Here is an 18,448-nt window from a genome sequence, read left to right on the forward strand (position 1 = left end):
GGTTGTTTAACTACTGATCTATATCTCCAGTTCCATTCCATTGTATTTTATTTTATTTTTTGAAAGAGGGTCTCTGATAAGTTGCATATAGCCCCAATAAATTGCTGAGGCTGGCCTTGAACTTTTGATCCTTCAGCCTCATCCTCCTGAGTCACTAGGATTACAGGTATATTCCACTATGTCTGGCTACAAATGTACTTTTGGTGAAGATGTAAAATAGATATGGAAAACAATGACGTGAAAACAGCCAATAACTTTACATATTCTATTTTCAACATGAAGGTCATATGTACAATTCACATTTAGTTGTTCTATTTAAAAAACACACTTTTTTAAACTATTAAAATGAGAATATATCTTCTTCCTGTTAAAATATATTTTTTCACAATTCGGTAGAAGATAGAACATTATAGGTATGTCACACCTATTCACATATTTTACACAAACAAATTGCCTTCATACAATATAAACTCTCCTATAAACACGTTGGGCAAAAAAAAAAAAAAAAAAAAAAAAAGTCTACCAAACTTACTCCATAGATAGGATAAGGCTCAAAACATCCATGGGAAAAGTGTTATTATGGTTTGGATCTCAAATGCCTCTCAAAGGTTCTAGTGTTGAAGGCTTGGTTCCCTATGCATTAGTGTTCAGAGGTGGGCCTTTGTAAGGTGACTGTATCATGATGGTTTTAACCTCATGAATTAATTAATCCATTTATGGATATATAGGTAAATGGGGTTCAGTGAATGGGCTGTATTATAAAAATAAGCTCCCTCTCTGTGCTGCCTGACTGCCATGGAGTGGAGCCTCTTTTCTCTACCATATGTCCTCTATCATGTCTTGCCTTGCCACAGACCCATATGGGGGCCAAACAAACATGGACTGAAACTTTTAAAACTGTATTAAATTCAATTTAAATTAAATTAAATCTTTCCTCCTTTTAAGTTGATTTCTCAGTCTTGTCACAGAGATGGCAAGTTGAATAACAAGTGTCAAAAATACATGTCTACTTTGTTATATATAAATCTTGTTTCTGGCAATAATCTGGGGTATGAGAATAATACCATTCATAGTTCAGAGGATATATGTTACAAATTTGTTTGTTTATTTTTTCTTTAAAAATGATATATTGTACCTTTTTTTTTAAATATTTTTTTATTGGTTGTTCAAAACATTACAAAGCTCATGGCATATCATCTTCCATACATTTGATTCAAATGGGTTATCAGCTCCCATTTTTACCCCAAATACAAGTTGCAGAATCACATCGGTTACACATCCACATTTTTACATAATACCATATTAATGACTGTTGTATTCTGCTACCTTTCCTATCCCCTACTGTCCCCCCTCCCCTTCCCTCTCCTCTTCCCTCTCTACCCCATCTGCTGTGGTTTAATTCTCTCCCTTTTTTTTCCCTTTCCCCTCACAAACTCTTATATGTAGTTTTATGTAACACTGAGGGTCTCCTTCCATTTCCATACAGTTTCCCTTCTCTCTCCCTCTCTCCCACCCCCCTCGTCTCTGTTAAATGTTAATCTTTTCCTCATGCTCTTCTTCCCTGTTCTGATCTTGGTTGCTCTCTTTATATCAAAGGAGACATTTGGCATTTGTTTTTTAAGGATTGGCTAGCTTCACTTAGCATTATCTGCTCTAATGCCATCCATTTCCCTGCAAAATCCATGATTTTGTCATTTTTTAGTGCTGCGTAATACTCCATTGTGTATAGATGCCACAGTTTTTTAATCCATTCATCTATTGAAGGGCATCTAGGTTGATTCCAAAGTCTAGCTATTGTGAATTGTGCTGCTATGATCATTGAAGTGGCAGTATCCCTATGGTATGCTCTTTTGAGGTCCTCAGGGAATAGACCGAGAAGGGCAATAGCTGGGTCAAATGGTGGTTCCATTCCCAGCTTTCCTAGGTATCTCCATACTACTTTCCATATTGGCCGCACCATTTTGCAGTCCCACCAGCAATGTACAAGAGTACCCTTTTCCCCACATCCTCCCCAGCACTTGTTGTTTGACTTCAGAATGGCTGCCAATCTTACTGGAGTGAGATGGTATCTTAGGGTGGTTTTGATTTGCATTTCTCTGACTGCTAGAGATGGTGAGCATTTTTTCATATACTTATTGATTGACTGTATGTCTTCCTCTGAGAAGTGTCTGTTCAGGTCCTTGGCCCATTTGTTGATAGGGTTGTTTGTTATCTTATTGTTTAATTTTTTAAGTTCTTTGTATATTCTGGATATTAGGGCTCTATCTGAAGTGTGAGGAGTAAAAATTTACCTTGATCAAAGCATTCAACCCTTCTGAACCTTAGGAACCACATATGTGAAATGAGGTAATGAAATTAAGTTCTCTCATTTTGAAACATCTCAAATTTTGTGAATATCAGTTTAGTTATTGACCAGGTATTTTAAAAACACTTTGAGAGCAAGGGGCTTCACCTTATTAATCTTTATAACTATTACATTGCTTGACTATAGATAGTCAATATTGGTGGAACTTTGCCATTATATCAGAATAATAAATTGACACTTTCTACATTCTAAAACCCAAAAGTATGGAAAGTTTTTAAGGACTGCCCTTTTATGATTCTGTGAATATTCTTTCAAGGATTAAATTTAATGTGAGAATGATTGGGCACCTACTATGTCCTAGGCTTTGAGGAAGATTGTGTTTACTGTACTCTTCATTGTAGAGCCATTAATAGAGAAAAAGAGTGGATATCATAAAGAAACCACTTTAAAAGCATGATAATGTATGTTTATCTATAAACTATGCCTATTAAAAGACTATTTATTCGAATACCATAGCCATAGCCTAAGGATTACATTCATTTGTTGGAATATTAAAAAGAAATTTTCAGGACTCATAAACTTAGAAATTCAAGCCTATAGTGGAAGTGGTCAGTACAAAGGACAAATAAAGCAGTTGGCCATAGATCTGAAGATGGAAAGATTTTTAAAAATAGAACTTTAATTGATACTAGGGGGCAGTGACTAGAATACACTGTATTATGATTAGAGATTTCAAAAGGTAGAAAAGTAGAAATCAGTATGCAATAATAGGGTTAGTAAATATGGTGACAATAAGGAAACTGACTTGGCAAAACTACCAGCTATCCACTGGGATTTAAAGCTAATATTATCAAAAGAAGGATTAGGCCCTATTGACACCTAATAATAAAAGGCTGAGATGTGAGTTTGATATAAGTGTAGTGGTTAAATTTTTCAAAGCACTTTCAAATCCATGGGATCCCATTCTTAATGCTATGTCAATGTATTGAGTAAAACATAGAGAAAAGAATAAAAGATAATTCTTAAAGCAGACATCTATTTATATAGTAATTTAGAGCTATCATAACTTATCCTTAAAATAAGTTATGCCACCAGCTTTTGAGGGTAACTGAAATTTCACATTTGGAGTTTTTAAATATCCCCAGCCCTACCTCCAATTCAAAATTAAGGTTAAGAAAAAAGATGACTTCTAAGTCACACTTAATCGGGCCTTGTTATTTTTGAGAAAATAGGTATCTATTGTTCTGTGATAAAGAACATCAAGCAAAAAAGCACAATGACAAGGCAGACTTCACACTTTTAGTTGAAAATAATCCTAGAGGTAAATGCATCTGATTTTGTTCCTATTTTAGGAATCATCAAACTTTATTCTAGATCCTAGATAGCACGGAAGAACTTGAATGCAAATGTCATGAGATACACCAAAGTTCACATTGTAAACTGGAAACATTGCAATACTAAAACCAGGATTTCCTAATTCTTGATGATACATTATTCCTGAATAGCTGTTTCACTATTATTACATAAACAACATTTAAAGTGATACTTTTCTTAAAGCCTGACCTCTTATAATAATTATGATTTTAGTCACAGAACCTCTAATTATTCCTTAAATAATTTCTATTTAATCCTAATTTTAATTTTTGTAGAAATGTTTTATACCTAATGAAGAAAAAGCATCTGATTTGAAAATTAAAGTGAAACTCTGAATTTCTCAGTTTTAAAAATATAATTACTTAGCTTGTCACTGCCCACTATATCTACCTGATGATAATTTTGAAAAATAAAGCAAAATGATAAAGCTAATTCTTAAAACAGTTTAGTTAAATTATTTTTGAATAAAATTTTCTAAAGACACTTCATAAAATTTTAATGGTTTCTATTTAAAATTTTAATTAGAAATTAAATCTCCCTGTCTACCGTCTAGAGAAATTATTTTAAAATAAATTAGATATTTTGATAAAATAATTGTCTTAAATCTTCAAATGAGATTTCTCTATATTTTCTTTAATATTTCAAAATTATTTCCTGCATTTTTAAAGTAGAAAGTGAGATTAGTATTTCAATTTTGCCTTTGAGGTATTGTGTCATAATCTCAATTTATTCCTGTCAAAACATTAAAACAGTCAACCCAATTAATGAAAAAATTAAACTGTCAAATGCTTTGATTTTTTTTACACAAAGTTTATCATTTTAGAGAAAATGTCATTCTAAAGATATTTTAAATCAAGATATTGTAAATCAAGTAGATAGTCTACAATATTATGAATAGATTTTAATAGATATTAGACTTCTCAAAGTATAGGGTACAGATAGATATATCTCTATTTTAAACTAATTATAAACAAAATTTCTATAATTAGAGATTTGGGTGTAGTTTGACAATTCTACCACTTTATCCTTCCTTTTGCAGTCCTTAACTAAAGCATAAACGGTCAAACTAGGAACTACTGACATTTCAAGTCAGATCTTTATTTTATGTGGGGGCTGTTATATGCATTGTAGGGTGTGTTTGTAGCATTCTAGGCCTTTACCTTGATTCCACTTATGACAACCAAACATGTCTCCAGAAATTGCCAAATGTTTCCTTATGGAGCAAAGTATACTCTTCCCACAAAAACGCCTGCAATAATATAGAGGAAAACAAAACACTTGTGGAAAAAATAAAACCTACTTCCTTATTAATGGACAAGACATTAACACGTATCCAGATTCATACCTCTATTCTAAACAGTAAACTGTGTTGGATAACAAAATGACTCTTTTTTTCTGATTTCCTGTGAAGTGCTGGCTGCACTGCAACCAGAAGACAAAAAATGAAATTTTTACACCTGCCTGAAGGCCTAGGACTTCTTTAAGTACCAATCTGATGAAACAAAAGGACTTGAAAGAAAGGAAGCATAGCATTAACTTTAAATTCAGACCGTCAATAAAATATAGCTTAACAGTTGCCTTGAACTCTGAATTTTATTTCAATAGTTTAGCAATCATAAATCACATTTCCAAGAAATAGTTATTAGTACTGGGTAATTCCTTTTTCATGGAAAACTGCTTGAATTTCTCTCAAAATAAATGTAGATAATATCTTCTTTTTTATGTTTCTGTGTGTCGCCTGAATTCTCTTTCTTCTTTCTGGATCAGTTTTCTGTTTATCATGGTCTTTCTCTTCCATTCTATTTCTATACCCACTTCCAAAAATTATATTATACTATATTATAACATATTATATTATATTATATTAAAAACATTGGCATTTTCAATTTGAGATTGAGGAAATAGGAAAATTGACTTGAATTGCTCTGTCACTTGATGGTTCTTGATGGCTGGTGGACTTTGTTTTAGGGCAAGAGTTCTACAGCTGGTGTCCACAGACCATCAAACATTCTATCACAAGTAGAATTCAGTGGAGTCCATGAAGATGGAAAGTTAAAAATGCATCTTATAAACATTGAATTTTGCTGAACTTTAACAACATTCATTCATAAATGAATAAAGCAGTAAAGCATAATAGCATTCATAATATTTGTGCCTTTTCCCCCAAATATACCACATTTTTATATCACAAACTAGTTATTGCATATATCTTAATGTATAATTTATATTAACCATTCTTTCAAAATTGTAATAATCATTAAATCTGCTGATAGATGTTTATATAATTGAAAATTATCTCTCGGTATTTTGAGAACTTTATTTAAGGAAAACTGATTTCTGTTGTAATCCTATGTAATTTATTTTATGCATTAAAATATTATTCTGAAAATAGGTTCATAAATTTAACCAGACTCAGTTAAACCAGTCTGGAAACTAAACCAGAGTTCTGAGACAAAGAAAAAAAAAAGTCTGTTTAAGGCATTCATGAAGGGAAAAGCAGCTGTAACTTGGTCCAAGAACTCTCAAACTGTCAAATTAATGGCATAATGAGACACATTCATGTATGGAGTTCAAAAATTTGGAAATCATTTGAAACCTACATCTCTGAGTATTTCATCTTAATATTTTATGTTTGGCCTTCTGTTTGTTGTATTATTGACTGCTTTCATTTCAAATAATAATATTAATTTCTATCATATATTGAATATGTGCTCTGTGTCAGGCATAATAATAGGTAAATTTGTGTTTATGTGGGGAAAGTCCTTGGGATAAGGATGAAGAAATACAGATTCAGGGGAAATGGCTCTTCCTATTAGGCCATTGACTGTGATCATAGACAAAACACTGCTTCATTCTGAAATTATTTTCTCATCTGTAACATGGGAAAATTTAGATTTAATATACTGAATTTATAGGATTTTTACATGATCAGAAGAGACAATGAATAAGAAAATAATTGTGTACACTTTAGAAATTCTATAAATAAATAGTCTAAAATTTAAAATATTATATAATTAATTTTTTTCTACTTCCAGAATTAAAAAGAAAATGGCATTGCTAACATAGGCATGGAAAAAATAAATGAAAAATATTGGGAAAAGGCATCATAAGGAAGAAAATTACACTCATTTCTTTAAAAAGCACTTGCTTACAATTTTTTAAAAATTAAAAAAAAATTAATCTCTGGGGCTAGGGTTGTGGCTCAGCAGTAAAGCGTTTGCCTAGCATGTGTGAGGCCTTGGGTTTTATCCTCAGCACCACATAAAATAAATAAAATAAAGGTATTGTGTCCAACTACAACTAAAAAATATTTTTTAAAAATTTAGTCTGAATTATGAGTTTTATATGAAACCACCAAATGCCATTGCAATGTAAAGAATGTTATAGCTAAATGTCTTACTCAGATATTTTTTAATAGAGGAAGATCTCATTTGACTCAGGCACCTTATTCAGTAAAACGGATGCGTAACTCAAAATGTTGCTTAGTTTACGAATTTAGAAGTCTTATATAAATATTTGGTAAAGGGGCTGGGTTGTGGCTCAGCGGTAGAGCACTCGCCTAGCATGTGCGAGGCCCTGGGTTCGCTCCTCAGCACCATGTAAATAAAATAAAGATATTGTGTCCAACTACAACTAAAAAATAAATATTATAAAAAATATTTGGTAAAATATTGCAAGTCAAATCTACCCTCTTACTGCTCTAGATATATCAGTACAATTATTACTGTTTTAAGGTTTTAAATTATAGATTTAGTTTTATTATTTTAATAGTGGTGGGGTTTTATTGTTAACTTTAAAATGTTGGGTTCATGTATGCACCAAACATGAGAGTGTAGAAAACGTCTTAGTAGGAAGTATGAACTGTTAATAGAGTTTACTGATATATAATGAATTAAACTACATGTGATGGGTATATTACAGAAGAATTTTAAGTTTTCCAGCTTGTGTTTTTATTAATCTTGTCATCATTCAAAGTTATACATACATTTAAATGGAAAGCTTCCAGGAAAAATATAAAACACTAAAATTGACTCAAGAAAAATTAGCATACCAGTGACAATAGGCTAAAATAAAATTTTTGTGAACCATATTTTCTCACACTTTAATAGTCATTCTAAAATTATGTAAGCTTTTTTGAATAGCATAATCTTGCTACCAAAAACAAAATGACAATCTTTGTCATGGCCAATTAATGGTATAAATGCAAAATTTTGAAATATGTAATAGCAATTCCAGTAGCATATTAAAAGAAAAATACAATGTGTGGAAATAGGGTTTACTCCAGAAATTCAAGGAGAATTGATTACCTTTTTATTTTTTGTATTTTTTATCTGATACACACAAACATAAATGTTGAATACATTAATGGGATACCATGTAATATTGGTAAAAGTATATGTTGCATAATGTTTGACTCAGGTTAAGCAGATTTATCTCCTCAAACATGTATAAATTATTTGCAGGGAAAACTTTTAAAATCATTTCTTCTGGCTTTTTGAGATGTATAGTATATAATTGTTATCTATAATCACCATACTGTGCAATAGTACCCTAGAGGTTCACCATACTGTGACATAGTACCCATTAATCAAACTTCCCCCCCCACCGCCTTACAATGTGCCCAGCTTATGCCAACCACCATTCTATTCTCAACTCAAGGAGAATTTAATAGAAGAAAGCCTATTAGTCAAATTCATCACATTAAGGTTAAAGAAGAAAATTCATATATTGCTGTCTCTAATAGAAAAGTTATTGGATACATTTACTAGCAACTCCTGATTTAAATTTTAAAACTCTTCTGATTTCTTTTTGGTTTTTTAATATGTTTTTAATATTCCTTCTATAATTTTAAATGAAGTTAACGTGTTATCATTGCCTGGTCTAACAGAGATAGCAAAATAATTATTATTTGCATGTCCTTTTCTTTGTAGGCTTTTATAAATTTTTTCATGAAGGCAAAAGCCCAAAGCTGGTTCGATTGTAAGTCTCTATTTGTTGGCTTTGTTCCCTTCTGTTTCCTGTAAATGCATTTCTGTCAACTGCTTTTTATATTGGGGAGCTAAAGCATAACATTGAAGTATGGGCTATCTTAGAGATGTTAAAGAATTTTTGTAAGAATGTTCACATGAGCAAACAGATATATATGCATGCATGCTACATGAAAATTTCCTATATAATCCTGATATTAGGAATGTGGGAATGAACACACTGGGGTCTAAGAACTGGACATGATTCAAACTTTCATTTTTCACTCCTTTTGTCAGTCTCTTTTTAAACTGTTCCAGTTTCATAAAATAATTTTACTGGAATTAAAGATGAACACCTTAATATTAAATAAGCAATTAGTACTAGCTAAAATGATTCATTTATTTTATTATGTTTTCTGCCTGGGCTCAACTGTTGATAATGATGTGACAGCTGACCAGATTGTAAATTTGGATATCTTATGTGGGACAATAAATTAGGTTTAAAAAAATGAAGATTGTAAATTGTGTGACTGCTAATTAAGTTTTTAAAATTATCAAGTAGGGGAAAATTAAAATATGGTATATAGAAATCAAGGCATTTTGTCATAAGCCTTTACTTTTCATCTTCCTTTTAGCATAAATCATAAACAAATAGAGGGCCCAATTTGCTTTCTGTCATTTCACTAAAGGGGGTCCTATTTTTCAGACAGTTGGGTTTTATAAATATTGTAATGAGATTATTTTTATAAGAAGCTCATTTTATGATTACCCCTAATACCAGAAAAGATTTTTGCTGTCAGGAAAATTTTACCCAATCTACCTTCAGTGAATAAAATTCGTATTTCAAAAGTGATATTTTAATAAATCATTAAAACATTCATACTTAATATGAAGCCAGTACAGGCTCTTATAGGGATCCTAAGCTATCTGGGGTGGGGGGTAATAATAGGCAAAATGGGAATCAGTTGTAATTAAAGATCAGGATTCTTGGTCAAGGTCTTTCACCAATTAGCAATAATATTGCAGGTATCACTTGACATTTGTTATCCTTATTTCTTTATCAGTAAAGCAAAGAATTGCACTAGACACTCTTTAATGTTCCTTCTACTTAAAAATTCCCTGTTGGAAAATGATTTATCTGGAAAAAAGATCTCCAACAGTCGAAGGAAGTGATAGTAGCCACAATTTGAGGTAGCAATTTTGCAAGAGTATTAGAATCTTCCCATCCTCATCCACCCCTCATAATTTTATCTGTGAAAACTCCCATGAGAAAAGAGTGGCCTACTATATAAGCAGTACCATGGTTTTCAAATTCTGTTGCACTGCTTTCTTTAATAATTTTCTCTTAATATATAGTTGGCCATAGGAAAAATGTAGTGCTTCATTTAGCTTTATGAAGAGACCTATACTTTGAGTATATATACTTTTACGATAAAACTGACTTAATATCAGGGACTACTCAACTGAAACATGCTGGATAACTTGCTTATATTAGTAGAACCCTAGAAAGTCCAGAATGAAACAACAATAATCTGGTAATTAGTTTAATTGCTACAAGCTGGACTCTGGAGTAATGAGTCTTTTAAAGGGCAATTATAAATTTACAATGTCATATTAAGGCAATTGTAATTAATGAAAACTGGATTTTTAAAATAAAATGTGTGATACCTTAAATAAATTCATTTAAGCCTTTTAAGGAAAAGTAACCCATGAAGTGAGGAATTCAGTACAAATAAGTTCTCTGAGACCAAATTATCATATTCAGTGTACAGAAATGCTTTAAAATAATGAGAAAAAGTGAGCCAAATGCTCTCAATCATGTTCTTAATTTTATTTATGTTGACACAAATAAGCATTGATTTCTGTCCAATAAATTACTTTCACTTATATCACAAATTATTTAAATTTTAGGTAAAATTTTTATAGTTTTAGGATATTTACCTACATATAGAATAAAAGACTAAATTGTTGAGATTAAAACTATAGTATCCATTGTGTCACAATAAAATAATAGCTATTAAATGGATGGTTTTTTTTTTCTTAAATAGTAGCAAAACTATAAAATACATAGGACTAAGCAATACGAAATGTATAAGATATATAAGGAAAAATAGATTGTTTTAGAAAGGAAGTATTGAATAATTGGTGATTTAAATAGCCATATTCTTGATTTAGAACACTCAATATTATAAATTTGACAAACTTCAAATTAACTTTAAATGTAATATTATTTCAATCATTTTTAATGGAATTTGTTTGGAAGTCAACTGTAACTCTAAAATTTCATCTGGGAAAAAAAATTTGAGAAGAAAATAATTCTAAAATATTAGGAAAGAATCTACTCTAATATACCCCAAAACACCCAAGATACATAATACACTATTGTAATGGCAAAAATAAAGGTACAGATATTTTGAATGGAAAATATAAAACAATTTAAAATATAAAGATATTATATTACATCAATGGGGAAAAGACAGATCATTTAATAAACAGTTTGGAGCAACTGTTAAAGCATTTGGAAAGGACAGGCATGGTAGCACAAGTCTGTAATACATGTGACATGGAAGGATGTCAGAAGCATAATAAGTTCATAATAGCTTCAGCAACTTAGCAAGACCCTTAGGAACTTAGTGAGAAATTTTCTCAAAATATAAAAATAAAAGAAAGCACTGGGGATGAACCTGAGTTTAAAGCATCCATGAGTTCAAACAACAGTACCCTCCAAATTTGTATATTGGAAGAAGAACTACATCCAGGTCCCAGTATTATATAATACATAAAAGCCATTACAGATGAATTAATGATTTGAATTTTAAAAAAAAACACTTCTAAGCAAAATTAAAACAGAAACCAGAAGTTATTCTTATCTGTGACTAAGTATTAAAAATTATGTATGTAAAAAATGTCATAAATGAAGGCCAAAGGCAAATCATCTTGGAGAAAATATTTGTGATATATATGAAAGTAAAAAGATAAATATCCTTAATATTTCCATCATTAAGACCAACATTAACAGACCATGAGAAACAATGGCTAATGTATAGTTAACAAAGAAGAAATACAAATGACCATAAATAAATAAAAGATGTAGATATTGCCATTTGTAGTGAGAAGAAAAATTTTGTCAAATATTGATGGGTTGTTAGATTATTGTAAACTTGTGAAAATTTTATAGTAATTGAAATCTACATTGTTATGGTATCCAAATTAACATTGTATTCCTATGTTTGTTTTTGCAGTGTCTTGGTTTAGAAGGGTCTTGCCCTCATTTTTCACTGAGGAAGGCCGATTGTTTTGTTTTAGAACTCGATTTTGTGCAATGGCCTGTACTGAATTGGGCCATGGGAAATGCGAGGGATGGCTTTGGAAAAAAAGAGAGTCTAGAGGAATCTCCTTTTTTAATTGGAAAAGATACTGGTTTATTTTGAAACACTCAACTCTCTACTGGTTCTCACACCTGAATGTAAGTGCACCAGGAAGGAAAGAAAATCATTCACTGAATCATAATAGTCCTTAATCTTTATATTAGCATTAAGGATATGAATTTCTGAAAAATAAAGGTACGCTTATAATATTTAATGTTAGGTAGTAGGCCATTGATGCTACTTCTTTGCTTTAAAAATGATATGTAAAAAGTCATATAATTAATGGTTTTGAAGTAAAAAATACCTGCTTTGTAATCCAAACTTATTATATTGAAAAGATTGGGCAAGTTAATTAACTTCTCTGAGATGCATTTTCTTCATTTTTCTCATGGCACATAATAATACTTGCCAAATATTTTCATCCCTTTTTTTTCTTATATGTTGATCCTCTTCCTCACAACCAGATATGTCTCTACAGACTGAAATGTGCTGGAGACTTTTAATTTAAATAAAAGTGAGATGAGTAAGACATCTTTCAATGGTTTTGAAAGCAAACCAAGAAAACCAGGGGGTTTTATTTGTTTCTGTTTTGTGTTTTGTGAGTTTATTTTTTCTTTTTGTTTTGTTTTGTGGCACAGAAAGGTCATGAGCTTGGTTTTGGACATGTTGACTGAAATATGTCATTAAGTTACCCCAGTGGGGAGAAAAATGTAGAACTCAGAGGAAATTTCCAGCTTTCACCTTAACTATGTCAGAATTCTTGATAGTGTTCTTTATACTTTCTTCAGTATTTCACTCCTAAGTGTTCTCCAATCTCTTTTCTATTTCCATTACTCCTTTAAAATGACTTTGGTAAGGTTATCATGAGTGTCCATGTTGCTAAATCCAACAGACATTTTCAGACCTTATTTTACTAAACCTCTCCATATTTTTCTCCTGGTACTCCTCCTCTATCACATTTGCAGGATTATCCTACTCTCTTAGGCCATTAAAATTTCTTCAGGGGGCTGAGGTTGTGGCTCAGTGGTAGCTCAGTGGTAGAGCACTTCCCTAGCATGTGTGAGGCACTGGGTTTGATCCCTAGCACCACATAAAAAATTTTAAAAAATACAAATAAAATAAAGGTATTGTATCCATCTATAAAATATATGCATAAACATTTCTTCAGGCATCAGTTCTAAGTTCTCTCATTATTCTGCTCTATTTTTTTAGATTATTTTATCCATGTGTGTCTATCTGTATACAGAGGTCACACATATTTATGTCTATAACCCAAAATTCTCTTCAGGATTAAAGATCATACAATTAGTCTCTTTACTGTGATATCTCAAGAGTGTCCGCTGTGTATAAAACAAAATTCATAATTTTGGCATCCTCAAAACGGTGACTCCTTCCTGTGATTTTCTGCTAAGGAGTCATTCTTTCTCCCCCTACAGATCTTTAACCACTTTTAATTATCCATATCTACTCCTAACCAATAATATAGCCAAAATATTGCTCAAATTTATCAATTTATCTCCATTGTCACTCACTGCCTTCATACTAGCCTAAGCTATAATCATCTTTCACTTGAAAAATTTTAAGAGCTTCCTACCTGACTACTCAAATTTGCTTTGGCCACCTTCTATTTTGTTCTTCCACTCAAAACAGGGAAATCTTTTCAAAATGCAAATTTGATCATATATTTACTACCTCCCCTCACCCTGCTTTCTGTCTATCCTCATGAAAAGCCATCAATAACTTCCCGTTATTCTTACACACACACACACACAAAAAAAATTACCATGAACTACCGGTTCTTACACATATATATGTGATACCTCTTCAGTCACATCTTGTCCTACATACACTGCAGTTTTACATTTCAGCTCCACTGGCCTTCTTTTATTTTCTCTAATGTGTAATGTTCCATCCAACCACAGAAATTTTGCATATGTCATTCTTTCTTCCCGAAATACTTCATGATCCTCTCACCTGGTCAACTTCTAGCCTTCCTTCAGATCTCCCTTTAGGACATTACTCCTTTAGGGAAAGCTTCCCTGATTCCCCTGTACCAATTTAATCAATTCTTGTAAGCTCTTATAGCATCGTATACCTCCCCTTTCCCAGCATTTAACACACTTTTTCGTTTTACTTTGTCATTTATATTCTTTTATTAATGTCTGTCTCCTCATTAATCATAAGTTTTCACAAGTACTAACTCAGCTTCTTCCAACCTCATCCTCACCAGTTCAACCATTGATCTCATTCATATGACACAACTTATGTGCTCAATAGATAAAAGTTGAATTGATGAATAATTGTGATTATTAAATGAGTTACTATAAATAAATTGCCTTTGGACAGTGCTCACCATATAAATCCTCAATAAAGTTTATTTCCCATCATATACCTTTATTTCCCAACTAATTTGAAAAATATTCTACTTCAAATGTGAAATTTGAAATTTTTAAAGAGCAATTACAAAATACCAAATAATTTCACACTGCTTTCATAATCCCACATGATAAATATCATGCATCTAATCCCTATCCAAATTAAACAGAAAAAAAAACAGTGAATTATATCTGCTATGTTTTTAATTTATTGACAGAATAGTCTTAGAATTAATTAGCTTCATTCAAACTTAATTAGAGTTCTGGTGACTTTTTATGGGATTCAGTTTTATATTTTTCCATCTGACCCATTATCATATTTTTATTAAATGTATGAAATTTTGATTTTTTTAAATTCAGTTATTGCTAGGTTTATATTTTCACATAACGAATACTTCTGTAGAATCTTTTCCCTGATAATTACAATGCATGTTAGCAACATTGCAACATATCAATATTCTGTTCCACTTTTTTATCCTTGAAGAAATTGTGACTCAGAAAGAACAAGTGACTTGGTAAGCATGGACAGAATTACAATTACCAGACCTTACTAAGCTCTGTAAATAAGTTGGAAGATGTCCAACCATGTATCATTTTATAACAATTTCTTAGAAATTTGATGGGTTGCTTATAAAAGGTAAGATAATAAAGACACAGGGAATAAAAGACTATATTGCTCTCTTATGTCATACACTAAACAATTTCATGCATAGAAATTTCATCATTAGAGTTTTTTGAAGAGATATGAAATAGGAAATAATTGGTATATGTGATCTCCATTCTACATTACAAAATGTAAGTTTTGGAAATGTGTTAAATGTTGCTGTAACTGCTGTTTTTGCTGGCCTTTGTTGATAAATTGTTTGTCTGCTTTGAATGCCCTAATGATGCTGAGAGCTGTTTGCATATTTTGAAGTAACTTTGTACAATCATTAATGTAAGAGTTTGGTTTTACTATTGCTGGTTTAATAAATGCACGGTCCATTTGCTTTGCAGAAAGCTATTTCAAGTGCATGCTAAGCAAACTACATTATTGAACAAGCAGACTAGAAAAATACTGTTCATTATAACACTGGTGACCTGGCTATCAGGTGTTCATTTCAAAGTCTAACTCTCTCAGTTCAGCATTTTCTTATATTAATTTATTCTTTCCTTTTTCCAATTTTTATAGGACTCCAAGGCTGACGGTTTTATATATCTACCTGAATTCCGAATTGGCTTAGCTCCACATTGCAGAAGAAACCAGTAAGTAATAGTAGATCCTTAAATTTAGAGTCCAGATAAGCACTGTGAAATAGAAATATAACATGGGGCATATTTATACTTTTTAATTTTTTAGTAGTCACATCCGTGGTCCTTCAGACTGTTAGTGTTCTAGCATTATGCTATGATTGAAATTTATAGTTGATAGATTTCACACTTGTAACACTTTCAACTTATGATAATACTCTAGTTCATTTTTACCTTCCTTGTTTTTATATGTAGAATATTGGAAACATATATTGTTTTTCTTTGGGAGGAGTCATGCTTTTATTTTATGAATTCTTTCTCTAACTTACCATATTGCAATACCTACTATGTTAAAATGCTCTTCAAATGATAATTGTCTGCCTGATTCCCATAATTAAAGAATGTGTCCATAAAACTATCAGCAAGATTTGGAGAATGGGAATCAATCAGCATCAATTTGTTTTTTTTCCTTTTATTCATATAGCCAATTTAGCCTGTTACCAACCAAGGCTTACAATTAATCAGGAAGTGGGCCCAAAATAAATATAATGGTTTCTCCTTCTCTTCTGGCTATTATTCTATAAGTTAGTTGATGAACTAGATTGATGGATCCACCAAATTTTAAAGATCCAGCCTATCTAACTAATTAAGGACAAAACCCACCACTGTCAAAAATAGAAAAATTCTGTAAGCCAAAGCTGTCTACTTATGCTATTTTATCAGTGCTATAAGATTAACAAGTTAGAAAGATACCAGTATAAACAAGGAAATATTGAAAGGGTAAGCATTTATAAACTCCTGGGTGTTATAATTCTCTACTATGTTACTTATATTCTTATTATGATATATCTGTATTTATGAGACTTAGAACAGATGAACTGAAACTTGAGAATGTGCAAGGAAGAGAAACAAATCCAATCAAAATTATACACAAATAGATTGCATGGGGAAATATTAAATAAATTGATATGATTTAGTGGTAGAGAAAGTGATGGAATTGTTAAAATGTATTTTTATTATATAAAAATAGTTGGGATTTTGGAAAAATTGCAAAAATATGTATTTAACTTAAGCAGGATAGTTGGAGTTATCAATAAATTGAAATAGTCAGAATTGGCTATTGAGTATAGTCATATAGTTTCCATTTTTAATATCTTTTTAAATAGGTTTTTTATCTTTGTTTTATGTGTATTTATTTTTATGTAGTGCTGAGGATTGAACCCAGTGTCCCAGATGTGCTAGGCAAGCATTCCACCACTGAGCCACAACCATAGCCTCCACTTTAATATCTTAAACTATCTCCTGTGAGTTCTAATTATTCAAGCCTGAGATGAGAATTAGAAACAAATTGTTCTCTTAAGTAGTTCTCCAACTAAGTTTTTGGTAGTATGTCCTTGAGAGATGTCTAGATAGTCGTTACCTGGGTTTCTGGTATAGCCCTAAAAGAGAGCATAATTTTTCTACATCTAGACTGTAATGCATAGGAGTGATATATCTACCAGTTACAAAGATGAGAACAGGAAACCAGACTCACACTTTTTAATTTTTTATTTGTTTTAATTAGTTATACATGACAGTAGAATGCATTTATGTATTTTTATATATCATACATAGACGGGATATTACTTCTCATTTTTCTCAGTGTACATGTTACAGAATCATATTGGTCTTGCAGTCACATATATGCATAGAGTAATAATGTCTGTTTCATTCTACTATCTTTCCTATCCCCACATCCCGTCCCCTGCCCTCCCATAACTTCCATCTACCTCATCTAATGTAATACTATTCTTCCCTAGTGCCCCCCACCTTATTGTGAATTAGCATCCACATATTAAAGAAAACATTTGGCCTTTGGTTTTGTGGTATTGGCTTATTTTGCTTTGGATTATATTCTCCAACTCCAACCATTTACTGGCAAATTCCATAATTTTACTCTTCTTTAAAGCTGAGTAATATTCCATTGAGTATATATACCACATTTTCTCTTTTTATTTCTTACATACATGACAATAGTGGAATGTATTACAATCATAATTATCCATTCACAGCACAATTTTTTGTAACTCTGTATATAAAGTATGTTCACATTTTCTTTATCCATTCACCTATTGTGGGACACCTATATTGGTACCATAGTCTAGCTACTGTGAATTGGGCTGGTATAAACATTGATGTGGCTGCATCACTGTAGTATGCCAATTTTAAGTCCTATGGGTATAAACCAAGGAGTGAGATAGCTGGGTAAAATGGTAGTTTCATTCCCAATTTTCTGAGGAATCTCCATACTGCTTTCCATAGTGGTTGCACCAATTTGCAGTTCCACCAGCAATGTATGAGTGTACCTTTTTCACCACATTCTCACCAACATTTATTGTTGCCTGTATTCTTGGTGATTGCCATTCTGACAAGAGTGACATGAAATATTAGAGTAGTTTTGATTTGCATTTCTATTCCATTCACAATAGCCTCGAAAAATACCTGGGAATCAATCTAACAAAAGAGGTAAAAGACCTCTACAATGAAAACTACAAAATACTAAAGAAAGAAATTGAAGAAAACCTCAGAAGATGGAAAGATCTCCCATGCTTCTGGATAGGCAGAATTAATATTGTCAAAATGGCCATACTACCAAAAACATTATACAGATTTAAGGCAATTCCTATTAAAATCACAATGTCATTCTTCATAGGATTAGAAAAAGCAATCATGAAATTTATTTGGAAAAATAAGAGACCCAGAATAGCTAAAGCAATCTTTAGCAAGAAAGTGAAGCAGGAGGCATCACAATACCAGATCTTAAACTATATTACAGAGCTATAGCAATAA

General features: G+C 31.6%; 1 protein-coding gene across 1 annotated transcript in view; it reads left to right on the top strand.

The window, feature by feature from the left end:
* Nucleotides 1-18,448, top strand: part of LOC143638576 (uncharacterized) — a 452,770-nt gene that overhangs the window by 395,698 nt on the left and 38,624 nt on the right. The window contains exons 19-21 of the mRNA XM_077106457.1: nt 8,611-8,659; nt 11,889-12,112; nt 15,561-15,634. Coding sequence (XP_076962572.1) covers nt 8,611-8,659; nt 11,889-12,112; nt 15,561-15,634 — 347 coding nt within the window. The remainder of the gene's footprint in view (nt 1-8,610; nt 8,660-11,888; nt 12,113-15,560; nt 15,635-18,448) is intronic.

The sequence above is a fragment of the Callospermophilus lateralis genome, chromosome X (assembly GCF_048772815.1).
Source record: "Callospermophilus lateralis isolate mCalLat2 chromosome X, mCalLat2.hap1, whole genome shotgun sequence".
NCBI classification, from domain to species: domain Eukaryota; kingdom Metazoa; phylum Chordata; class Mammalia; order Rodentia; family Sciuridae; genus Callospermophilus; species Callospermophilus lateralis.